The 26,703-nt window shown below is 36.5% G+C and overlaps 1 protein-coding gene across 1 annotated transcript in view; it reads left to right on the forward strand.

Moving 5' to 3' along the window:
* The window catches only part of KIF16B (kinesin family member 16B), a 139,338-nt gene that overhangs the window by 56,770 nt on the left and 55,865 nt on the right, over positions 1–26,703 (forward strand). The window contains 8 exon segments of the mRNA XM_030944547.1: positions 8,144–8,263; positions 8,833–8,884; positions 10,082–10,219; positions 13,810–13,892; positions 14,073–14,161; positions 20,817–20,870; positions 22,214–23,303; positions 23,305–23,570. Coding sequence (XP_030800407.1) covers positions 8,144–8,263; positions 8,833–8,884; positions 10,082–10,219; positions 13,810–13,892; positions 14,073–14,161; positions 20,817–20,870; positions 22,214–23,303; positions 23,305–23,570 — 1,892 coding nt within the window.

A 26,703-nucleotide genomic window follows, 5' to 3' on the forward strand; every position in this document is an offset into this window, starting at 1 on the left:
CAGAATGCAAAAAAGGCTATCCAAGTTAAGGTTCAGATCAGTTAGCAAAACACAATTGTCAGTGGTTGCTTCTTGAGCTTTGGGTGGATTGCTTTGCATTTTGACCCTAAAAGTACAGCAGGTTTGCATCTTTGAAGGAAGCCTTATTTTCTGCTAGTAGTTGGCAAAGCTGTGCTAGTTCCCTTTCATTGATTCAGTGGACCTTAATTTTAAAAAATACTCAAATGTGGCAAAACTGCAATCTGCCAAGGATGCCATAATGTATTGTAGTCTAGATTACATAGTACAGTGCAAGAGATTCCTCCCTTCTGGATTTTTCAATTCAATTTTTGCTGAACCTACCAAAAAAAGTGAGGGGAACTTTACCCTTCAGTCAATATTTGGGATGTCTGTCTTGGCTATGAAATATGATTTCAGTATTCTTGTTTTTTATTATTCTTGTTTTTTATTTATCCTTGTTTTTTATTATTATAATAATATTATCATACTATTAGATATGATAATTATTTTGGCCTTGATATTAGGGACTGATGCCAGATTATAAGTATTTCTGTATAGATTGTTTTTATTTAATTTATTTTTAAAGGACGCTTCCCTTTGATTCCTATGGTACCTATTTCCTGTTACTATATTTCTGCATTTCTACTCTTGTCATCTTGTCCTCTCCCCTTATTTTGTGCTTATCCTCTTTTCCAACCTACGTTTTTAAAGGTGCTGTGATCTTGTTTGGCATCTGTATGTGTGATTCATTATTTGTATGATTGAAATGGAGATAATTGTATTGCAATTACAGCTGAAGCTTTTGGTGTCCTCCTATGTTGTCCTTTAAAGCAGTTTAATTACTAGGCTGGTGCAAGTTAGAATGACTTGTTCGTTTTCATTTTGTTCTAAAAATTGTGAAATTAACTGTAGTTTCATTGCATGTAAAGGATGGGTAATATAAAACATGGGCATTTCCTGTCTATCTTTTGGCTTTCAATCATTTTACTAGAAATTATTGAATTTAGAGAATTCAAGCCATTGACTGTGTATAATTATACAGTTTTTATATCTATATTTCTGTATGCTTATCTTGTATAGTATTAATGATAGAATTGGAGTATATTTTTTAGATGAGATCTATTTCACTGGATTTAGAATAAAGGGGAAGATGTTTTCATAAGAAAAGTTCAGTTTTTCCAGCTGAGTTTACCTTCTTTACAAAAGAATAGTATCAAAAATCCAAAAATCCTAGTCACTGTATGATGGACACCAGTTGCTAATGCTATTTGTGCCAGCTGAATGCACCAATTATTTTATGCTTTGGGTACACAAAATCAAACTGATAGTTTTTAAAGGGCACTTTATCCTGTCTTTTTGTAATATCCTCAAATGTTTGCCTTGAGATCAAATGGAATATATTTTTTATGATTTCTGACCTTTTAATAGGCCTTTAATTTGCATTAAAAGCGTCACATAAGTGACAGCTTGTGTTTTCTTTAACTGACCTAGTAAAACCCAGCACATAATGTCTGGAAAGGAAGGTAAGGTGATCACACCTTCAGCAATTTCCAGAAAAGTAATTATAAACCCTGTTCTCAAAGTAAAATGAATGGAAAATAATTTGCTAAAATATTACCCTGTGGAAATAAGCATTTAAAGCTAAATGCAAATGCTAAATTTAGAACTGTTGCTCTGACTTACATTTGTTATGTTGAAGTGAATTGTGGAAGGACTCTAAAACTTGGCTGACTCTGCCTTCTGAACGGCTTTTATTTGCTGGACTAGTAAGGAAAATTTAATCTGCTTTTCTTGAGAAAACTTCTTTGAAATTGTGTCTTTTTTTCTGCCATGTCTTTCAAAATCATAGTCATAACTCTCTGTAAATCTCAGGTTTAAAATAGTTATTTCTTATTTAATGAATATTTTTCATGTTGTCTGTAGTCTGTGATTTTTTCTTGAGCTGGCTGATCCTGGTTTGTCTGCTCAGTGTGAGCTGGATCTAGTTCTATCTAACAGTGATCCCTGCTAGAAACAGTGGGGGCCTGGTTCTCATGTTGGTGTATGTTGGTGGAGCATTTGACCCTGAGATGTATAGGAAATTATTTCCTTATTTATGTAGTGTGGAAGTAAGGATTTAAATATAATAAAAATGCTTATACCAAGGGTGTGATGGAAGCAGTGGTACTGGGAGGGAAGAGAAGTTGTAAGGTGTCACCCTGGTTTTTTAAGATTTTTCTAAGCCTTCTGATGTTGACATTCTTGTAGTGAACTTTCTCACACACTTTCTGTAAATAACTCATTGTTTTGCATTCCTTTATGGAGGAGGAGAGAGTTGATGGACAGTTGGTTTGCCCAGTGTCATTGGAGAGGTGGCACTGTCACCCTCCAATCTGCTGTCACTTTTGGAAATCTATAAATGTTGGAGTCAGAAAATAAACTGCCCTTCTTTTCCTTCACCTTGAGAATGGTGGTGTGCTTGTGTTCTTTTGTGTCCTATAGTGACAGTAAGGGTTTTGGGGAGGTGGTCCTGGAGCACATTTTTGGGCTTAATCATGTTTAATGGTTTCTTTAAATGTGTTAACTGGTGAAGTTTGCTGGTATTAAAGGTAATTTTTCTAGCAGAGCATCTGAGAGGGGATTGGGTGAATCTGAGGATAACAGAAAATTCATTGATGATAAATAGTTTGCAATGCAAAGAACTGAATACACTGTGGAAGAGGAGGAGGATGGCATGAGACTTTACTGTCATGAGATGGTACATCTGCATGAAAGACACATGAATCTGGAAGGATCAGATAGATATTGTGGAAGAGAGGGGTGTACATGGTGCTGGCAAAATTTTATACACACTGGGAACACACCATGGAAATTGGCAAAGAGGAGGACCTTGAGAAGGGGTGTGCTAAACCCTGGGATATGGTGAGCCTGGGCATCTTCTGGGGGAAATGCTTGGAGTTTGGCATAGTATAACCACAGTGTAGAGAATATATACCACTGCTGCCAGCATCAGTGAATGAAGGCTGGAGAACGAAAATTACTATTTCAGCTGAATGTCGATAGTGATGCAAAGTGCTCGAGTTTAAACTGGCTATTACCAAGTTCAGCCCAAATATTTGAAATAATTTTACATCATATAATGGGTGAGAGTCTGAGCATAATCTATAAAATTTCTTGTTAAGCTCTTTGGGCACAGCACTTGTGACACAGGAGGTCACTTTTCGGTTGTTTCTCCTCACGTACAAGAAATGTTGCTGGCATTGCAGGCAGAGGTAAAATTCTCCACGTTCTCCTTTAATTACAGAACCAATCAAATCAGCTTTTTTGTGTTTTGTGGGGCTTACTGGCAGCTTTACCGATTTTTTTCTACACTTGCCTCTCAATACTGTGAGTACAACTTCAGTACTTCAGTAGTTGGCTGTCATCTTTATAAATATAATAATTAGCATGCAATGCAGTGGAAAATTCAGAGGAGTAGTCATTCTGTTTATGTAGCATTTTGAGAAGAATTATATCTAGAATTATTCTGATAATTTATATTATGTAAACAGAAACAGAAGTCTGTCTGCAGTATATTCCTCTTACATCCTGCAATTTTTAACCATGCAAAGCCTGCATTAGGACTATAGCACCCAAATGATGGGAATGAGCTCTATGTAGGTGAGTTATGGTTTATTCAGCTGCACTCCATTTTGGAGTTTAAAACAGGGCAAGCAGATAGCAATCCTTCTCCAGAAAACACTGCATGCTTTCTGTGTCTGTGATTCTTTAGGGAACCCCAAGCAATGGATACCCTGTGCCTTTGTCCACAAGTACCTCTTTTCCTTTCCTCATCTTTTTTCCAGATAATTTCTTGCAGCCATGTAAATTATTGGTGTCTGCAGTGTCCTTGTATTTAGCAACAAGGGGTTGCTTTTTGCTTTTGAACTCCTGACAATCAATTTTCTTTTCTACTTCCTCATATGAGAAACATCAAGTGAGCACTGCTTGTTTGGGAATTTCCCCCCTTGGGTTTTTTGCACATTCATCACAGCCCTGCCCACACTTTTGTCTCATTTTCTCTTTTTGTGGAAGGTTCAACTCTGGAAACTCAAACTTCAGTGAGAGAAGTTTTGAATTTTCACTCATGCTGATTATGGCATGCCCAGCTAAGGCTGCGTCACCCTATTTCCTCTCTCTGTTTACATAGTCTCTTTAATACCATGTATCTGCTGGCTTTGGAAATAAATTTTTGCAGAGCATTTGAATTCTGAGCACTGGAATATTTTTTCTTTAAGTATGAAACATTTGTTTCCAGTGATTTAAAGGAAATGCAAAGTGAATTGAATACATAACTGGAGGAAGAGCAATTAAGAATTAAGAACTTTGCTTGTGTGCAGTTTACATCTATACATTTTATAGAGGACTTAATGTTAGTGCTGGGCCATTGAGTATGATTAGGCATTTTTGTGAACTCAGGATATAATAGCATGTTTTCAAAAAAATCAAATGCACCCAAAGTACCTGTTAGCATAAGAATTTTCTCATATATAGTCTGGTTAAATATTAATGCCAAGACTTTTGCCATTGCACATTTTCTGCATATAATTTTTTAGTTTGGTATTATGTGGGTTTTTTTTTTTTCATAATTTAAATGTAGAAATCTAAACATCATGCTGGCTAACTAAATTGTCATGTTTTACTGAAAGTGTCTGTACAGTGTATTCTCAGGACTGTGTGCCAGCAGCTATCTGTTCAATATTTAAATAAAGGAGTTGCCTTTTTGCATTGGAAAGTTTGACAAAAATGGAACTCCCCCGAGAGGTTATGTTCACTGCAGTGCACTAATTACATGTAGTCTTTGATATGTGCTGGGACAATAGCAGCATAATGCTTTCCTCTACTATTAGATTGATAAAGGAATGTTAGAAATGCCTTTTGGACTTTCTTTTTTAATTTAATTCAGCGTCTTGTTGGCCAAAAAAAAGTAAAGCTGTGCGCTTCTATTTTTGTGTGTGCATTCAAAAAGATCCATTTAAAGACATCCTGTGTGTCACAGCAGTGGCCTTTATAATGGATGGTTGTAGATGATGATGATGATGAACTTTTCAGCTCAAGTCAGTACTTCAGTCATAGATTTGTTCTTAAACTGCCAGATCATACCTCAGTTTGGAGGTGCCACTGTATCAGTTAATACAGTAAACTTACTACATCAGTACAGAAGAAATGAGTTTTCACAAAAGCTTTTATATCTCTCTATATAAATGTAAATGAATTTATTGTATCAGGCTGGTTCTGATAGCTGAGTCAGAGCTGAATTCAGAGACAAGAATTTAAATCTACAATATAATCCCTTTATTTTAACTTTGACTTAAAGATGGTTTTTTGTATTCTGTCTCAGAGTTGCTTTCTGAGTTTCTACTCTTCAAGTGAGTCCATTTGATCTAACAGCTCCCAGAGAAGAAAACCTTTTTCTGCTCCTACCACAGTGGCCACTTGTACCATCCAAAGTGCTCCTTTGTGGATAATACTCAGCTTGCTTTATTTTCCCCAGCTTGTGAACACATCTTAAATACTGAGGGAGTATTTGTACACTTTTCTGCTCAAGGATAATTTAAGCTAAGAAACATGTGGGTACATTCAGCTTTTTTCAACTGCATCTTGAGATTTTCATAAATTTTTTGAATTAGTAATTTTTACTGGGGACAGTGACCTTTCATGCTCTTGTAATTTGAGCTATGGATTCACCACTTAAAATTATTTGGCACAAATGGAAGTGAATCAAATAATGGATTAAACCTAATAATTTCTCTGCCCTGTAATAGCTTACAGATCTTCAATTAATTTCAAAAGAGGTCTCTCCCTCTTCAAAAACATTCTTCCTATGCTGTCAAGGATGAAAGAGGGACAGGTTGACTACTTCTTTTGGGCCTTTTTCTTTTCCTTCTCTCACTGTTAGAGAACAGAGTAATAAAGATTCATTGTTAGTGATGTTTCTGTGATTTCATTTTGGGGCAGAGATGCACAGTTTGGCTTTTGGAGGCATCCTTGCAGAAGCTTTTGAATTTGGAATTAAATTTTAAACCAAGCTATTAAAGTTCAGGAGTTACTCCAGGTATCTGATTAATATTCAGATTGTTTTAGTAAATTGCATCTGAAGATAAAAGCTTATTTACAGCCTGTATTAAGCTAAAAATGTTATAGTTAATCACAGCTACTGTCTGCTGCATTTTTATAAAATTTCCATTAAGAGGATGCATTCTGTGCATGGATGGTAGTCATTTACAAAATGTAACTCTAGAAACTCAATTAATTTGTGTTCTTTAATTTTAGATCTGAGTAAAAAAGCAATCCATCTGTTTTAAATCACATTTATACATGATTAATTTCTTATTATAATAAGAATGTGTTGAATATTGAAAGACTGGAAAATAAAGAATCATATTGTTTCTTTACTCTTAATTATTTGTGAGCTATTTTTCTCACCCAGTGATAATTTTTTTGTCTCCTGGGATGTTTATTTTTTTCTCTGTCGGGGACATTGGCAAATGCTTTGTTGTGCTGTGGAAAAATATTCAGCTTTTAATATTTTATCAATTCCATTGGGCTCAAGGTGCTAGCAGTAACTGGTCACCTGTCCTCAGGGTCTTGTCTTCATCCTTGTCATGTGGGAACATTGTAAATTATGGATAACAGTGGATGCTACTCAGTAAATATCTAATATGTGATAGGTATTTTTTACTGAAAATACTTTTGCACTTGAACAATTAATTAAGCCATATTTTTTAGGTTTATGATGTGACTCTTTTATAATATGAGTGAATATCTGGGTGCATTTTGAATATCTGAGCTGCACATGAATCACAGCTTATTTTTTTTCTTGTATCTGCTGGAGAACTTTTTAATTCATCTATGACCAGAGTAACATTTCTCAGTTTTGTTTTGCAGAGTCTCATATGTTGTGTCATCATCTCATCTTGCCCAGATGTGTCCATACTTGAAATTTTTAGGCAGCATCAATATTGACAATGTCTTTTTTCCTGCAGGGAAATGAGATTTTACATCTGCTTTCTTCTTTAGACTTGCAAGTTGCTGTGCTTGGGAAAATACATATAGCAATCTGTGTGTTGTTTTTTCTTAAAAACAGTGTGGTGTCTTTTTGGCTCTGGAGAAAGCATTTGATGACTTGGAAAAGGAATAGTCTTGCAGCTGTCACAAAACTTATTTTCCACTTTCATTAGCACCAGGAGAAAAGCATGCTCCTTGTAATACACAGGAATACTTGCTGACATTGCCTCTGCTTCATGGATTGTCAGGGCTTAGCCCTTCTAGACAAAAAAACGCATTTGTCTTGAAAGATTGTGTGTGTGTGTGGAGACAATCATAATTTCTATTGTTGTAATCTTCCAGGCCTAGAAGCCAATAGGATTCTGTTTCAACTTGAAAATTGTACTTATTCAATAAAACTTATTTCAAAGCTATTATTAATTTTTTACTTATTGCATAGAGTGTTGTGTACTACACAGTACATTACTTTATCCAAGGCTGAAATCTCCCACTTGAAGTCCTGCTGAATAGATGCTTCAACCTATGGATGGCTGTAAAATGTGGCCCAAGGAATTTTGAAGTATTGAAATTATGTGCTATGAATATTTCTTACATTTATTTACTACTGGCAATGCTTCTCTTCCATTACATGACATTTCAACTGCTTAGGTTTACTGAATTATCAAGAGTCTGGGGTTTTTATTATGCAAGGCTCAGCTTATTGAAAGGACTGCTGGAAAGTTTTCAGTTTTCTGTTCTTTAGCTGTACTGAATGCTGAGGAGTTTGAAATTCTCCTTACCATTGTGAAAGGTAGCCCATAGCTTGCTTTTAGACAACATTGCTTTGTTACACTCTTGATTGATGCTCCTTCGCTGGTATAGTTCAGCTGTTTGTCTGGTTTCCTTCAAATAACACCTTCACAGATGTCCTCAACAGCAAGCTTGGAATGCTTAATAAAAGTAAAGAAGTCGTTTAAATGTAAAATCACGTTTAAAATGTAAAATCAAAAAATTCTAAAAAATTGCTCTTTCTTTTGTGTGATATTACACAGAAAAAGTTACATTAAATGTGGTTTAGAATGAGAAGGAAGAGAGGTATTTCTTGCACATCCTAATAAATAGACTTTGTCCTTTATAGGAGCAAACTTTGGCTCTGAGGAAAGAAGGGATAGGTGTTGTGCTAGATTCTGAGCTGCCTCATCTCATTGGCATTGATGATGATCTTCTCAGTACTGGTATCATCTTGTACCACCTGAAGGTAAATACACATCTGTGTTTCTGTAGCCTTTATATGCCTTGTGATGCTTTTCAGTAGAAAAATTACAGTATTGATTTGCTATCCATGTATAGTGCTCATTACATTACTGTGATAAGAAAAGCTCTCTTCATGCTTGTCTGCTGTAGTAAGAAGAGCTCTTAAGAGGTTGGAAATGATGAAATGAAAATATCTGTTCAGGTTTATCCTGACAGTCAACTGGTTAACCAGCTATAGGTGTTTCATATTTTTGTCTGTATTGGTTTATTTTTTTATATTTATTGGTTTGTTATTAATGTTATAAAGCTTGACCTTAAAATCTAAATCTAGATTGTCTCAAAACCATAAAGGTGCTTCTGCACTGGACAATTGAAACTTGAATTTGCTTATAGTATTAGAAAATAAACACTGTGAAAGCATTTTGAAAATGCTGCATGATTCCTTTTTTTCATGTATGTTTAAATATATATTTCATTCAGGTTACCCTGAGAAAGTGGAAGGATAAATTATATTCTTGTGGGGGAGATAAGGAGATTCCAACTGGAAATAATGTGTATTTCTCTCTTAATTAGGAGGGCCAAACATATGTTGGCCGAGAAGATGCTATTACAGAACAGGACATTGGTATGGAATTTGGCATTTTTATATTCTTTCTTCTTCCAGTATCCTAATATATGAACTAAGCTTCGTATGTTTTTTTCCTTTTTCCGTTAGTTGTTCTGTGGTTTAAATATTTTAATTTTTAGAAAATCTGAAAGCTGAATTGCATGGGATTTGCTTCAAAGAGCATGACTTCTAGCATAGCTTGTGGGCTTTCAGTATGTTCATATACTTGCTACTAATTGATTTCTCACTTCTCTTGAAATAGCGTCCTGTAAAAATACTGTCCTTTTTCATCTAGCACCTGTCTCAATTACTGCAAAATCATTCTCTTAACCATTGTATAATGACAGCATTGTTAGACTATTGTATGTAAGACAGTCTTGGGACTTCAGATTAGAGTTTTAAAAAATTCTAAAAACTGGTGAAAATCTACTGGTTTTCCTATTGATTTCTTACCAATGCAACTAACTGCCAGATCTGGACTGTCCTATCACATAGGCTTTACATAAGTTCCTGGGAGGCAGTTTCATTAAATAAACTGCATCCTTTAATTCTTGGGTGAGAATCTGAGAGTCAAATAACTTAGTTTGGTAAATTTTCATGGGTCAAAAGTTGTCTGGATTTAAATTACTCTAATAAATTCCATGAAACTACCAAACTTGTGATGCCTTGTGGTATTAAGCAATATACATAATCACACATTATTTGAAGGAAAAATGGAAAGTAGCATAACTGATTGATAAAAGCCCTGAATGTCATCAGATTTAAGAACTTTACTTCAGCCATCCTTTTGTCTACAATGGCATCTTATATCCTGTCTTTTCAGATTTAAGCATGGTTGCCCTAAGGTCTACAAGTTTTCATTATTTCCTTGTGAAACTGGTTAAACAATCTCTTTCTACAAATATGTGAATTGTACTTTTCTGGTTTGTATTGGAAAGAAAGGAGCATTTGCTAATCAGGTGTCAAAGCACAAGAATGAAGACCATTACACAAAAAAAAAATGCAAAACCAACCCTTCTTTCCACTAGAATAAAGCAATAAATATTTAAGGCATGCCAGGATGTGATAAAGGAAGGAAGAAAACATTGTCCAGAATGAAGAGAAGATACTCTCTCTGATATGGAGTGCAGTGTGTTCTTAATAAATTATTATTAGCATGTTAATCTTACCAGTTGTGAGGAGTCCAATTATGTTATCTTATTTCTTTGTGTTTAGTTCTTCATGGCCTTGATCTGGAAAGTGAGCATTGCATCTTTGAAAATCTCAATGGAACTGTGAACCTCATCCCACTGAACGGAGCACAGTGTTCTGTGAATGGCATTCAGGTTACAGAACCCACACACCTCAACCAAGGTATTACCTTGTGTAATGTCATTTTTCAGGCAACCTCTTTGCTTCTTCCTGGCAGCAACACTGAAAGAAATCTGCATGTGTATAAATGGATTAGTGTTTAATTAGATTTAATTTAATGTCTTCGCAACTACAGTCCAAAACCGCTAGGAAAACCCCATGGTGGTTTTGTTGTCAAAGAATTCATGTGGTGAAAAGAGAATTCCTTTTAAATTTCAACCACTGTTACGTTAAGAAAAATAATATAGATATCTACAGGACTAAAAGAATGTCAGAGACACCCCTGCCCCTCTCCCCAAGTTTCAGGTTGGTCCTACTTAATACTACTGCCAAATTCTCTGTAGAATTGAGGAGATTGAGCTTGAGTGTCTGTCTGCTGCAGCTATAGGAAATGACAAAAAGGGGGAGCCTAACCCCTAGGAGGTTTAGAGAACTACAATTTTAATGTAAAAGTTCTAAAATCTGGAAATTAAAAAGCAGCCAGGACAGCTGGGAACAAAGATAGATTGTGTTGGCCTGGAAAGGACTGACTGACAAGTGAGCTGGTGAGTGCTGCAGGAGAGCTGCTCCATGTTTTATCTTCCAGGAGCACCCAGAATATCTTCCCATTTAGCAAGGAACTGAAAAAGACCTGTTTAGGAGTGAGGCTGTGACACAGCTCAGGTGCTGAAAAACAATCTCACATTACTTCCCTGAAAAGAAGATTTCAGTGTAAGCTTAGGCTAACAAAAGTAGAATGCAGTGTTAGACAAGGGGAGTCTTGCATCCTTTCTGAACTCTAACAAATACTTCTGTAAAGGCTGCTTGCAGAAAGCAAGGTGTAAAGAGATAACATTGACTCTTTTTTTTTTTTAGTTCCTGTTTCTTCATGCAAAATGAGAGGCATATGTCCTTGTTTCTCTTTCAGGAAAAAAAAAAGGCCCAGCCCCCTTGGTCTTAGGTTTGAGTAAATCTAAGCATAAATTCCTTACAACAGAAACATTGACATTAATAGGAAATAACACTGTAAACAGTAAAAAATGGAGTTGTGATGAATCATCTTTTCTTTATCCTGCAGCATTTTACAGGCAGAATGTTCAGTGTGCCTCAGAAAAAAGTAGGAGTTTAGATCCTGTTTTCCTCTTTCAGATGCATATCACAACTTGATTTTTGTACTGCTAAAAGTGGAAACATGACTTGTGGTATTTTCAGGGTCCCCAGTCGTGGGGAGGAAAGATGAATCTGACTCCATGTTCTCAGAATATTATATTATAGTATAGTATATTATAGTATATTATAGTATAGTATATTAACATATTATATGTATATACCTATTAACATATAATACAATATGTTAATATAATAACATATTGTATTATAACATATTATAACATATTATGCTATACTAAAGAATAGGGAAAGGATACAGACAGAAAGCTTAACAAGATATATTGAAAAACTCCTGACTGCTTCCAGAGTGCTGACACAGCTGGGCCATGATTGGTCATGAAGTAAAAACAATTCACATGAAACCAATCAAACAATGACCAGTTGGTAAACAATGTCCAAGCCACTTTCCAAAGCAGCAAAACACATGAGAAGGGGATCAGATAATTATTGTTTTCGTTTTTTCTCTGAGCCCTCTCAGCTTCCCAGGAGAAGAAATCCTGGCGAAGGGATTTTTTTAGAAAGTATGATGGTGGCAATGACTTTTTTCCCTCATAAATTTCTTTAGACAAAAATTTGCCACTCAAAGGAGAAAGGGTTGCTAGGGTCGCTGAGTTGTAACAACCAGCCACCTAAGCTGACCTTTTGTGTGTGTAAGGACACTGCGTCTGAGAGGAAGGTGACATTAGGTGTGCAAAACTGATGAAATCACTGGTTTAAGGACTCGTGTGGAATCTATTTTTCCCAGCTGTGTTAGCATTTAATCTCACAGCATGAAGTGCCAGGGTCCTTAAGTACCTGCTTTTAGATAACACTGATTAAGTGCTGATATATTTAAATGTTTCCGTTCATCATTAATAGCTGTTCATCTGAAAATGTGTTTAATTTTTAGACCATCATGGAGTTAAAAAATAATAAGAGGCATGGTAATTAATTGCCACTTCCTTCTATGGATTTCTTCTATCATTTGCAAATTCTGGCTAATATGGTGTTTTTGTAAAGGTAACTGAGTTGACATTCACAATTACAGTTTGTCATTTACTTTAAATATATCCTCGCCTTAGAACACATTTCCAGGGGTTTGGCCAAACTGTCAACCAATCTGTACTTAAAAGAGATACCTAGGAGTTATTTAAATGACCCATCATTTAGGACTGACTCTCATGTGCTTCCTGTTAAGGCTCTCTCTCCTGTCTTCCTTGAAATTTATGAAGTTAGGGACACATATCTGTAACTATTAATTCTGAAAATTTAATTAATTTATTTATGTTGCTTCCACCTAGTAAAGCGGTCACAAATGTTTTGCAATTAATTATTTTTATCTTCACTTGAAAGCAACTGAAGGAATTTCATACAGATTTATGAAAAGTAATTATTTTTGAGATTTGACTGAGGTAAACTGCAAATGTAATCCAAAATTGAGGTGTTATGTAGAAAGCAAGAAGTGATTGTAGTGCTTTTTGTCATTTTTTTGCTAAGACTGGATCACCTATTTTGAGTTGATATTCCTAATTTAAGCTGATTTTAAGAGAAGCATTCCTTGCTAAGGACCTAATGTCATTATCAGATGGTAATAGTTTGTAGTGATGAGTTTGAGAACAGCTTTTTCATACTGTGAGTGTAATGGAGTCCTTTTTAAAAATGCTCTGTGCTGACTGACAGATAAATGTTTGATTCTGAGGTGGTGAACTTGGGAGACTTCCATGTTTTGACATCATTGACTTCTTAGTAGGGAAGTATTAATCTTGGTACCATTGTCTTTAAAATATGATAAGAATTACTCAGAATCTCTTTATTTGTGACTGTACCTTAACTGATTAAATACAATAATAGATGTGCATTGAGCAATATGAGTATTCAAGGTTCTTCCATTAGAAAATAACTGGTGGGTATTAAAGTCTAATAATCCTGTTTTGAATAACGGTTAACTTCAGTGTTCCACATGGAGAAGAAAAATGTGAGAGTGCAAATAGTGGAAATCTGGAGCTTTTAGCCTAGCTGGATTCCAACCTGACCAGTGATCAGTAGCAAATGGCCAAGTTTGTTCCTGGTCACATTTATGGATGTTCCTGTTAAATCTGCATCTGCTGGTGGCTTCCAAAGTAGTATTGTAAAAGAGTATATAGATCAAATTGGGGCAGCTGCTTCCTCTGCCTGTGTTTATTCTTTAACTGAACTCCATGAACATGATTGACCTTGAGTCAGTCACATTCATGCAGTGTGTGAACATGTGTGGGTTTCATTTTTGTTTAAGCAGGAAGAGGAAGGAATACCCTGTATGCATCAAGGTAGCTGTGACTATGCACGGTTAAACACTTGTCAAAATGCATTTTCATTTAGTTCTTGCTTAATGGAAGTCTTTGCTTACATGTTGTGTGTCTGAAAAATTGCATGGTACTTTCAGCTGCAGAATGTTAGCAGTTAGTGGTGTGTGGTTTTTTCATCAGGCGCTGTTATATTACTTGGAAGAACCAACATGTTTCGCTTTAACCACCCTAAAGAAGCTGCTAAGCTAAGAGAGAAAAGAAAGGTGAGATGAAATCAGTGTTTGGTAAATTTAAATCTTTTCACAATTTTATTTCTAGTCTTATATGTCTTGATTGTTGTAGGATGCCTTTTTTTCATTTGCTTCATGTACTTGAGTTAATATTTCATCGAATTAAGAGTTTGTAAGCATGTCTAATACTTTTATTTTATGGTCTGTTGTTAGAGTGGACTGCTATCTTCCTTCAGCTTGTCTATGACTGATCTTTCTAAATCTTGTGAGAATTTGTCAGCAGTTATGCTTTATAATCCAGGGTGAGTATGTTCTAAAAAACAGTTGCTATAATTCCAGTCATTCTTCATTTTAGCTGTTTGAAATGGTTCAGAAGCATTATGACTTAAGCAGTTCAGCAAAATAATGACTTGGCAAATGTTATGTCTGTATTTTCTTCAGAATTATGAGTTAACTATTTTTCCTGAGAAAAATGCATTTTGAACTTAAAATTAAGATTTCTTGAGTTCATATAATAGCAATACAAGCATAAAAAGGCTGAGCAATGAATGTCTTGTGTTCTCTGCCAGTACCTCTGAGTAAGTGGCAAAATTAAAATATGGAAAAAAGTTTTATTATGCAGTTACAATGACATAGAATGCTTATGGTAGAGGAGCTGTTTTTAGTGATCTTTTCACTGTTCCTAAAGTGACTTACAGAGAACTGGTGGTGTTTTGTTCTAATTTTTTTTCCATAGCTAGGGCCTGTGTTTTGAGTATGAGACGAGGCAATTTACCCACCTTTTCAAAAGCTATGTGCTTCTGAAAAATTGACTGTAAATTGAATTATATCCTTGGATAGTGCAGCTTTATTCCTAAATTTTACTTGGGAATCTCTCTTTATCCTTTAGGAAGATTGGACAGGTAATAAAAACTTCCAGTTAAAGGATGTCTGAAATTCAGGGAGTGTGTTTCATAACATTGCTTCAAATGTGATTGTTACTCTATTGCTACTGAGCTAGTTACAGAGATCTCAAGATTGTGAACTGGTTGCTAATCAATGACGTTCTATTTTCAGATGGGGATGATAAACCCCATAAAATGAGTATACTTTTCTATTTCTTCACCTTTTCACATAATTGAATCTGAAAACTTTCAGTGACAGTTGCTAGTATGATGTTTTTTGTGAGTTGGGGTCCTGGCTGTTGTTACCTCTGGTTATTGTTGAGCTATCCTGGGCTTTTCCCTGCCTGATGATGTTATTCTGCTATAACATTGTTCTGAATACTTGTATTATACTGGATACTACTGACCTGAGCTCTGCAGTCAGCATAGAGTAGGGCAGATTGTTCCAGCATTGCCTCACCAGTCTCTCAGATTTACAGCAAAATATAATGGCATGGACAAGGCCCAGTTGAAGGTGTGCTTAAAAATTATTTCCCAGCCAAAGCAGTCTTCCTGTCTTCAGATAATGCCAAATTCATGCCTTACAGGAAGGATTTTTCCTTTTCTATAAAAAAACCCCACCAGAAAAAGAGCCCTACAGATCAGCAGAGGAAAGCACCTTCTGTAATTGATGTATCTTTATGGACAGCAGTTAGGCAACAGAGGCTTTTCAGCTTAGGCTGGGGTACCCTGACAATTTTAAATTTGTTTATGTTGATGCTAATGCTGTTTTTTTAACATCTCCTCTTCAAACAGCAGAGGAATTTTTCTGATTGTGTGGTGAAGTTGTCACAAAAAGATAATTGTTCAGAAGGTGTTATTTTAAGGGTAATGGGGCTGGGATAAATGCAAGTTAAATATGTTTTGAATAAAGCAGACTACAAACTCTCTACTTCCAGCTAAGAATATTGCCAAGCAAGTGCTGTGCTGGTTATTCTTCTTAGTGGTGATTGTGTTCAGTCAGGATGAAACATTCAATGAATCATATCTCTGATTATCAAAGGCAGGATATTTGTACCCGGGAAGTGGGGTAGGGCATCTTGCATTCTGGAAAAGTGCAGAATGGAAAAGAATATCCTACATTAAATCTACTTTGTTGGGGATTGTTTATTTGTTTATTTTATCAGGAACGATGCTTCCTACAGCAGATTGGAAAATAATTTTCTCTCAACATGACGTTGTACTGCTGACCACCAGTGCAGGCCAAGATTCAGTAGCTGGCCCTTTGGGGTTTCTTCTGTGCAGTTTTTGTGGCTGACTAGCCTTCTGTCTGTTGGTAATTTAGCCTTTCCTTGCAGTGTCAGTATTAATAACCTAAAGGGGTAGCTAAATTTGCAACTTTTGTTGATTGCAATAAAGATTCTGGTGGAATCAATGCCAGAAGAGCTTGTGGGATATTACCTTCAGTTGTGAGAGCAACGTGGTGGGTCTTGCTTCCTGTGAAAACCAGAATTGTCCTTAATAGTGTTTTCAGATGGATGATTTGTTCTTGTTTGGGCCTTTTTGTTTGGCTGTTGATTTCCCATATGTGGGAAACTATCTTGTTGCATAAAATTTTGGCTTAATGTGCAGAATTCTTTTTTCTGCTTCTTCTCAGTCTTTGTTTTTAATCTAGTGTCATGGAACGCTGCTTCAGATAATGAGCCTTGGATGAAATAGAATTTTGCATGTAGATTTATGTAGAAGATTTCAGTTGTGGACCTTTTGTTAGCTACATGGTACTGTAACTGTAAAACTACTGGTGAGAAACCTTGGTCTTGTCATGGGTTTATTTCATGATCCAGTTACTAAGGTTCTTAGAAGTGCCTCTGCCTTAAGTAAGGTGAAAATGGTGACAATAGTATGGGTTTTTTATTTGATAGTAAATATGAGAGGAAGAGAAAGAGAAAGAAAGAAATGAAAAATAGGTGGGGGGGGGGACAGAAAGGGCTCAAGAGAGACAGAATAAGGAAAAATATTTCATGGATCCCAGTGATGCTCTGTTGATCCTCTCCAGCTGGTCTTCTTGGTGGTGAAGGTCCCCAAAAAAAGTGTAGAATCCAGTGGGTTTACACACACTCAGGCTAGGTAGGAAAACCCAGGCACCTCCCTGTTTAGGAGGGGAGTTTGCCATTGTCCGTGTTGCATCATGTGCAGTCCTGTGGTGCAAGGCTTCAGGAGTGACTCTGGAGGGGCACTTTGGGGGGTTTTTGATGGATTATGGCACCCCCTCAGCTGCCTGCCCTGTGAATGTCCCATGGATGTCGCCTGTGGGGTTGGGGGTTCCATAGCTGGGCCAGTTTGTGGTGGGAGGATGGGTGTTCAGTGCCTCTGACCAGAGCTGCATCTGAAACCTCCTCCACCCCCCGTGCATAATTTTGGGGTGGGGAGTCTGTAAACTTGGCTTCTGCAGGCTGTGGTCTCTCCCACCCCAAACTCAGCCAGGGAAGAATATCCGCTGCCTTTGGCTTTCTTATGGGTGCATTCCTCTCCTTCAGCTTTGTTTGTTTTTTTTCCTAGGCCTGAGATGATTGAAGAATGGGTTTTCCCTTTATTTAATCTTAGCGATTTAACTTACAGTCCAGTCAGGTATCTTTAGGGAGGCTTCTTTGGTTGTAGCTTCTTTATGCAGTTTTTGTTATAACAAGCAAAACTTTTAATCAGTGTTTGAGGCATGAACTACTTCAGCCTCTGACAGTTCAGTATAGGAGATTTGTTTGTGGTTTTTTTTTTACTAATCTCATTAATTGGCATACTGAACAGCATTGTAACATCTCTGTAGTCCTGCCAGTACTCAGTCTTTCCAAGCAGATGTAGTATCAGATTGCACTTTTGTGCTGTGCAAATTAAGCTACTGTAGTACTGTGCTTGTAGAACTGACTTCATTTCTCTGCAGCTTATCTACACTGCTGTTATCACTAGATATGACACACTTTCCAGGAAAATGGTGTCTGTTTAATTCAACACTGATCAGATTAAGTTGCTTTGTGGTAGATCTACAAAAGAAGAAAGAGTAGATTCTAGTCTTTAATATCTGTGTGTTTCTTTTTAATTTCAAGCTAATATGCTTTTTTTATTCACAGTAGTGCTCCCATGAATAAAGGGAATAGAGGTTATGTGAAAAAGATTTTTATTAGGAGAGACTAAACACAAAAACATCAGTCTTGCATGTGTGCTTCATAAAACTGACAGTGATTTGTTATAGCCCCTGTGGTTTTAGTTTTTTTCTTTTGTGATGCTGAGGGGTTTTTTGTAGTAGCTTTTTAGAGAAGTAAGGTTACTTCAGTCAGGCCTGTCCTGCCTCTCCAAATTCTCTTTTGTCCTGAAATAACTTTGAGCCCACAATGAGTTTGAAACAAATATTCCAGAAGTCTCAAAAGTAGTGAGTTCCTAAATATATTAAGAAAATAGGCAGCCAGCTAAGGAAGACTAAGGAATCATTCTTAGCCCTGCAGAGGAAAGGCTGCACCTTAAAGAATGGAGATGCTGTGAATAACCTCATTGTTGGAGAGCCTTCCTTGGAGCTCTGACCACCTTAGGCATCTCCAGGTAGCAGACACTCTTGTCTTCACAGAGGTATTTAGTGTCTATAGTGTGCTGAACATGCATTTTTAAAACACCTCAGTGTTGTATTTGGAGGCTATTGACTGGAGTGGTAATGGTCCATATTTTTCTTTGGGGAAGAACCATTTTCACTGAAGAAAGAACCACATTTGCACAGTTCACTCCTTTTTCATGAACAACTTTTTGGGCACCTCCAGCTTCATTTCAGTCTAAGGTAAAACTGTCATAACACCACTGTTGAAGGTTTTAGGGACAGTTCCTCAAAGAGAAGATCACAGAAATTTTAATCACTGTTCTGTTTCTGTACCAGACTGATTGCTGTGCTGGTTAATTTTCTTTGTATTAGATCTCAGTCAAAAGTAGTTACCATTTTTATGCTTATGAAAAATATATCTGCCAAATTATATGTTTTATAGGACAGTCAAAACACCAAAAGGTTTTGCTCTGGGTTTTGCATGTTATGTTAGCTGATCTAACATTTTCCTTCATTGTGTCTTAACCAAGCATGGGAATACAGTCACATTGTTCTTTGCCAACTGTCTAAGCAAAGATAGTCTACATCTAATAATGCCCAAAGGAAACCTGCATTTCCACAAGCCAGAGCTATATTCCCCAGGGTCTATATTATTTTGGACTGAAATAATGATGGCATTTTATCAGCCAGGCCCTAGGTAAAAAGTGATAGCTAAAAGCTCTGAATTTCAGATAGCAGATCACAGCTAAAGGGAGAAATTTTGTGGTGTAGCTTTAATAAAAAAAAAAAGAGGGGGAAAGAAAACTCAAAGCACATGGTAACCACTAGATTAAGTTTTTGCTTCCTGAAAGCCCCCAAGATTGCTGTTTGTTCCCTTTCAGCACTCTGTGCATTTTGCATCCACTTGGTAGATTTCTGCAGCATTGCTGCTGCAGCAGTTGTGATCAAATTAAAAACACTGGGTTATCATCATTTATCTTTGTGCTGTAAAGTGCAAATGTGATGGGACTCTTGGTGAGACAGTTACATGAAAGCTTGAATGCCTGGATCTGGGTCTAAAAATCTACATGGACTAATCACTTAGGGATTGTAGAAGACATTTTTAAAAATGAATTTGTGAGAAATAGGGGAAAATGAAATACAGGATTTGTAAAAGTAGTCATTCTCCCTAATTGCAGCCTTAGAAAGATGCTTCTTGAACATGCAGGAATCATGATTTTTTACAATAGCTTTATAAATGCTAGATTATTAGTGTACTATTTGCAGATTTCCAAGGGCAGTTTCTTTTTGCTGTATGCATTCCTATGACTTTAAAAAGAAACATTAAAAATTCCTTATTTTTAGAAACCTGTGTAGTTGTGGTGATGGTGTCTTAAACTGCAGTTTATCAAAAACTTGAAGTTAACTTGTGGTGCAGTCTTGCATTTTTTTTCAGTATTTATGGACTGCTTCACTAACTTGCATATCCTTATGCTGTAACAAGCCTGAAATAACTGAATGTGGGTATATTTGGTTGAGTAATTTAATCCATATATTCTTTCATAGAAAGCATAATTCTTTCTGCTTTTTTAGTATTTGTTATTAAAAATTTCCTTAAATAACAGGTAAATCTTTCAAATGAAATTAAGAAAAATGCTTGTGTACAACTGTAATAAAAGCTGATATTAAAAAATTTCATAAACTGCTCTTCCATGCTTATTCAGAACCTTGTCAAACTAGATGCGTTAAAATCTCAATGTGTTCTGTGCTTGAATATGCTGTTTGGGATTTTTCAACCCCACTGATTACATCCTAGGAATGGTTGGGATTTTTTTCTTTTTCTTGAAAGGAAATGGCAGAATTATTAGCACACACTGCTGCAGTTTTGCAGCCCTTTCCCTTCTCGGAAGTGGAAAAGTTAATAAACCATAGGATGAAGAGAATTACTTTAGCTGTCATTGGCATTTGAAAAATGTTTAGAAAGAATAATTATTTCAGTTCTTCTCCTGAGATGCAATATGACGAATGTTCTATGAATCTAACCAATTTAACCTCCAATAAAACAAAGCACTGTTGATTTTAAAGTATTCTGTACTGCTAATATGTTTTTTTCTATCAAATCCTTCCTCAATTGATCCCTCTGTTTCCCCCTGCCTCCCATGGCAGTCTTTTCCCTGTAAAAGGACCAATCTGTCTAAGGTAGAGAAATTACATTTCATTTCTATGTATTGATTGCCATGTCTGCATGTAGTTAACACACAGAGGCTATGCTAATCATCTATATGTCTTGCTTCACTTTACTTTTTGAATACTTTTTCCCCAGAAATTAATTTTTTTTCTATTTATACTCGTGTCAGCATGTTACCTAATTTGTAACCTTAATGAAGGAACTATTTTCTGTTCTTGTAAGAAGTAGTCTTACAAAACTTCATTTGTATAATTGTCATCTAAACAGTCAGAAAATTGCATCATGTCTTCCTATTTTTGTGATATTCAGAAAACAACCTTTTTGCTGTATTCTTTATTTTTTTAAATCAGGCTAGAATTCGAGAGACAGCAACGAGAGGAGCTTGAAAAATTAGAAAGTAAAAGGTAAGCTTGTTCTCTGTGGTATTTATGTGTGTATGTGTGTCTGTATATACAAGTTATAAACTCTTTTGCATCATGAATTTGGAATCACAGTGTTACTCAGTAAGCAGACAATCCTGAGTAGCTGAATTGGAGCTAACTGATATTCAGCAAAGAAACAGTGGGTAGATTGTACAGATACATTATATTACCCTTGGTCTTTATTTTCGTGGTTTTCCTTTAAAAGATGGCAAGTTACCTTCTTCATTAATATCTCTTTTTTATGGTTTATTTGTCTTTGGATTGAAGTGTCTTTGGATTGATAGGAGAAACTCGTGTGTGTCATTCTGCTTTTCTCATATCTAACTGTGGTGTGGAATGGGCATACTAATCATGTTTTTCAGAACATTATGTGGAAGCTGGTTTGAAATTCAAAAGAAGAATTTGTTATAAGCTGGCAAACTGAGTTGATTGTTTTGGCTCATCATACCTGCTAAGACTGTGGAAGTGATAGCTGTGCCTTGTTACAGATCTCAGCACTGATTAGATTCAAAAGCTGAAAACCTTTCTGCCTTCTCAGCTTTAGGTGGTGTGCTCCATTCTGATAGAGCTCTTTATGCAGTTGGACTAAGTGAAGTAAACGCAGAAAAATCCTGAAGCTCTGAAGCACTGACAGATACTATTCAGCAACTAATGCAACGCAGGATCACTGATACTTACTGTTTTTTGTTATGTTGGTGGAATTTGAGTTCAGATTGTGCAGAAATTGATTTGCTTGTACTTTAATTCTTCTGACTTCTTACAAAATAACCAGTTGACTTACAGGTTGTCTCTGCTTGTATTATGGGGATGATGGTAACCCTCAAGTAAGAGAGATTACACAGGACATAACAATTTGTCAAATCTTATAATCCTGTTTATCAGTAATTCAGTTTGAGTTACCTAAAGTGAAAATTTTAATTAATCTGTTGGCTTAAATTTGGTGAGGCAAATTGCTAATCAAGTCCTTCTATACAAGTTTTTGTGCATGAGAATATATGTATGTAAAAAACCCACATATTTACTCTGTACTGTGTGCATGGATATGTTCTATTAATATTTTTATTTGATTTTACAGAACTAATGCAGTCTAATTTTTTCATAAGTGCTGTATAGCATGTCTTCATATAACTTTATATATCCACAGCTTTTTATATTGATACAGACTATATGAATCTCTTTTTGATTTCTCATGCATTGAATCAGTTCCAAGCAATGAAGGATCTTAACCTGTAGCACAATAAAACTATTGAAAAAATAAATGGTTATATGTAGTAAAAAAATCCTAGTTTAAACCTTTTTAACTTCATGTAAATGTTTTACTGTAGGAAACAGATAGAAGAGATGGAAGAAAAACAGAAATCTGACAAAGCAGAACTTGTAAGAATGCAGCAAGAAGTGGAGTCACAGCGCAAAGAGACAGAAATAGTTCAGCTGCAAATCCGAAAACAGGAGGAGAGTCTGAAACGAAGAAGTGTTCACATTGAAAGCAGGTTAAAGGATTTGCTGGCTGAAAAAGAAAAATTTGAAGAAGAGAGGTTGAGGGAACAACAGGAGATAGAGCTTCAAAGGAAAAAGCAGCAGGAAGAAATTTTTGCTCGGGTCAAAGAGGAGTTACAGCGACTACATGAACTTAATCATAATGAAAAAGTAGAGAAAATGCAGATTTTTCGTGAACTAGAAAAACTGAAAAAGGAAAAAGATGAGCAGTATCTTAAACTGGAATCAGAAAAAAAGAGACTTGAAGAACAGGAAAGAGAACAGGTGATGCTGGTGGCTCACCTGGAGGAACAGCTTCGAGAGAAGCAGGTCATGATAGAGCTCCTGAAGAGAGGGGATGTGCAAAGACTAGAAGAAGAGAGAAGAAATCTTGAAGAGATCAGAGAATCTCTTTTGAAAGTCAAGGAAGCCCGATCTGAAGGTGATGAAAACCATGAAGAATTAGAAAAAGCACAGCATGATTTCATAGAGTTTAAAAGGAAACAGTTGGAACAGCTGGCTATTTTGGAAAAAGATTTAATTCAACAAATGGATCACCTAGAAAAGGAAATAGTAGATGAAAAAAGAGATCTGGAGCACTTAAAATTTGCCCATGAAGAACCTTTAAATCTCAAGAGAGATGATGAAAACTTTATGGATGCCATACTAAAGGCTGAAGAAGTTGACAAGATAAAGCCAGTGGAATACAGGCTCCAATCTAAAATACGCCAGCTTGAGTACCTGAAGAGTGATCATTTGCCAGCTCTGCTGGAGGAAAAACAAAGAGCTTCTGAAGTCCTTGACAGGGGCTTGTTAGGGTTAGATAATACTCTCTATCAAATAGAGAAAGAAATAGAAGAAAAAGAAGAGCAGCTTGCCCAGTATAGGGCTAGCACAAATCAGCTGCAGCAGCTGCAAGAAACCTTTGAATTCGCTGCCCAATGTAGCCCGGCAGGAAGGGAAGGTTCGGAAAAAGGAAAAGGAAATCCTTGAATCAAGGGAAAAGCAGCAGAGAGAGGCACTGGAGCAAGCTGTTGCTAAGTTAGAAAGGAGGCATTCTGCTTTGCAGCGTCGTTCCACCATAGACTTTGAAATTGAGGAGCAGAAACAGAAGCTGGCCACCTTGAACAACAGCTATGGTGAACAGGCAGGGCTGCAGGCAAGTCTGGAAGCTGAACAGAAAGCTCTTGAGCAAGACCGAGAACGGTGAGTGCTGCAGTGCCTTCCATTTATCAGAACCTGTCCACAAAAGGGGAATTGTGGCATTCACATTCTCTGAAAAATCCCTTTGCCCAGGATTTTTGTCCTGGGAAGCTGAGAAGCCTCAGAGAAAAAGGAAAACAATTCTTATCTCATTTGCTTTTCCTGTGTTTTGCTCATGTAGAAAGTGTTTGGAGATTGTTTACCCACAGGTGATTGTTTCATTGGTTTCTGGTGTGAATTGTTTTGACTCTTTGGCCAATCAGTGCCAAGCTGTATCGGGACTCTGGAGAGAGTCACGAGTTTTCGTTATTATCCTTTTAGCATTCAGTAAGTATCCTTTCTCTATGCTTTAGTATAGTATAGTATTCTTTAATATAATATAGTATCATAAATTAATAAATTAGCCTTCTGAGAGCATGGAGTCAGATTCATCATTCCTTCCTGCCACGGGGCACCCCGCAAATACCATAGGGAATAATCTTATACCTTGCATGTTGAGAGCACAGCTTGTTCAGTGTCCCAGTACTTGAGTTTCTTAATGAGTTTCAAGTAGTTTACCCAGAATTGAAACTCTGCTGCTTTTTAAAGGATTTTTGCCCACTTATTGAGTTCTGGTATGTTTGGATACTTATCCCATCCTCAGCAGGATATTATTTTCATTAGCCGTCACAGTACTTAAATTGTTCTACCTATGTAGAAAGCTCAGACATCCTTATGTTCTGCCCTTACAGCAAATGCACCATCTAACAACTTTTTTTCTCTAAAATTATTTCTGTATAACATTTCATTTTCTTTATTAGTAACAAGTGAGATGTTTGTTCAAGATTGGCAGACTGTTACAGGAAACCTACCAACTGTCCCTCTCAGCTGGTGATATACTGAACACCTCAGGCATTAAAAGTAAATGGGGGAAAATGTTTAATTTTTTAATAGCTGTGGTCTCAAGGCTAAATAAAAACAAACTATATCCATGTAAAATTTAATGTTGCTTTTTAAGCTTATTGGGAAATATACAGAGGCTTTACTACTGCCCAGTGTGGTGACAGTCCCTTTTAGGCACAGAGGCAATGTCATCAGTTATACTCAAGATGTCTTGTAGCATAACATTTAGCCTAAGTGTGGGAGGCTCAGAGAAAAGTCAGTCAGGTAGGGAAGAATAGGGAGAAATATTTTGGGTTTTTTTTGAGCAAAAATTCACCAGGATTAATGTGTTCAATCCCTGCTGTATGGAAAGCATGCAGAATTGCCATTTTTAAATGTGCTACCTGATTTGCTTATACTGGAGCTTTAAAACCTGTGACTGTCAGTGAAAAAATGAGGTATTTTTTTCCTGAGGTAGCATTTGTCATATGTTTTTTCAAATATTTCACTAATTTATCTGAATACTTTTTCATAAGCCCTTCAAACAGATGTGGGAAAAAAAATGCAGAAGAAACTTGCCTGTAGCCAAATTGAAGAGCTCTTCTATATTCCATTCCTTTTAAACCATTATCAGAAGAGTTGCTTCATATAGACTGTGTAGAGGTCACTTTTTCAACATTTATAGCTACATTGTCTGGCTTTTAGTTAAGCATTTTCAATACTGATTCATCATTTTGTGGAAATTGCCATTATTTTCCATAATAGTTGTGAACATAAAATCTCATTTTCTACACTAAGCATCTCACTTGACTAAAGTGAGCTATAGACAACTGGAATTTCCACAAAAATGGGGTTGTGTGATAAGTGAAAAAATATGTTGTCAGCCAGAAAACTGAGATTTAGAGAGGATACCAAGGAAGTAAAAAGATTTTTTTCCCCTCTCTTTTTTTTTTTTTTTTTCTTGTTTACTTCAAAATCCTCTTTCATGGGCTAAATAAAACTTTGAAGTCTTTCAGTGAATAGCCCATGGGCCTGAATAATTCAATTCAGTTTGTGTTTGTGAACGTTGAGGCAAGAAAAAGATCTAGAGATACATGAGAATATGTTAAACATTTTAGTCTACTTACTGCTCTTGTGTTTGAGTTTACATTCCACAGTATTTGATGCCATAGTAAGCATATGAATTATATATATTTCTTATTATTTATCTAGATCCCATTATGTAATAATGTGCTCTGGTTCAGATCAGTGTTAACTATCTGAAAATGTGTAATTGAAATAATAATTTTAAGTGCTATGCAAGTGTAAGTCCATCATAACTAGACACAATGTTTTTATTTGTTTGAATCATATGGAAGCTCAACGTTCTTTAACCTACAGATGTCTTGATTTGAGATAATTTGAAGGAGAATGCCCTGGAATGAGTTAACTCCTTTAAGAGTTCCAATAATTCCTTTCCACCAATAAGAAGTTAATACTAATAGCAGTGTCTCAGTTTGGAAAGGACAGGTGCCTGCTGAGGAAGGCAAGAGCCTCCCCTGAAGTGTAGAATGTGAAACCCCCCCCAAATTGCTATAAATTTTAAATTAAGGGGCTCTCAGGCAAAAAATATGGGAGCAGGAAATAACAGTTCTTTATTAGAGAAGAACATAAAAGGATTAAATAAACAATGCAGTAAACTAGAACAACACTGACAGAGTCAGAGCACAACCTGACATCCTGTGGGTCAGGGTGTTGGTAGCAGTCCCATTGGAATTGTGGCTGCAGCCCTCCTGCAGTGTCAGGGGTGGTTCTGCTGGAGCAAAGATCCTGTAGAAAAGGGTGTAGTCTTCCTCTGAGGATCCAGTGGAAGAAGAGGCAGCTGCTGTTTCCTCTGGGGAATCCAGTGGACAAGCTGTGCTGGTGTTCCAGAATCTCCAGATTATATCCAGGTAGGAATGCTTGGCTCCTCCCTCTGGGCAGAGCATCTCCCAATGGGATGCTGTAGTTCTTATCAGTGCCACACAATGGCCTCTTATCAACAGATGTTTCCCTCCCCCCCCCCCGGGGGTGGGTGTTGAAGAGATTAAAGCAAACTGCCCACTTGACAAAAGGCAACTGCCCTACAGATGGCAAATAGAATACATCTTGCCTTGCAATCTGGCACATAGCAGAAAGTGAAAAAGCATTAGTTAATGAAGAAAAAGAATACCAATAGGCGGGGGGGAAAAAGAAAATAACTGCTAGCTATTGAACTGCTTGACCTCAGCACTGCAGTGAAACAAAAGGCAGACCT

Source organism: Camarhynchus parvulus, chromosome 3, assembly GCF_901933205.1.
Source record: "Camarhynchus parvulus chromosome 3, STF_HiC, whole genome shotgun sequence".
Taxonomy (NCBI): Eukaryota; Metazoa; Chordata; class Aves; order Passeriformes; family Thraupidae; genus Camarhynchus; species Camarhynchus parvulus.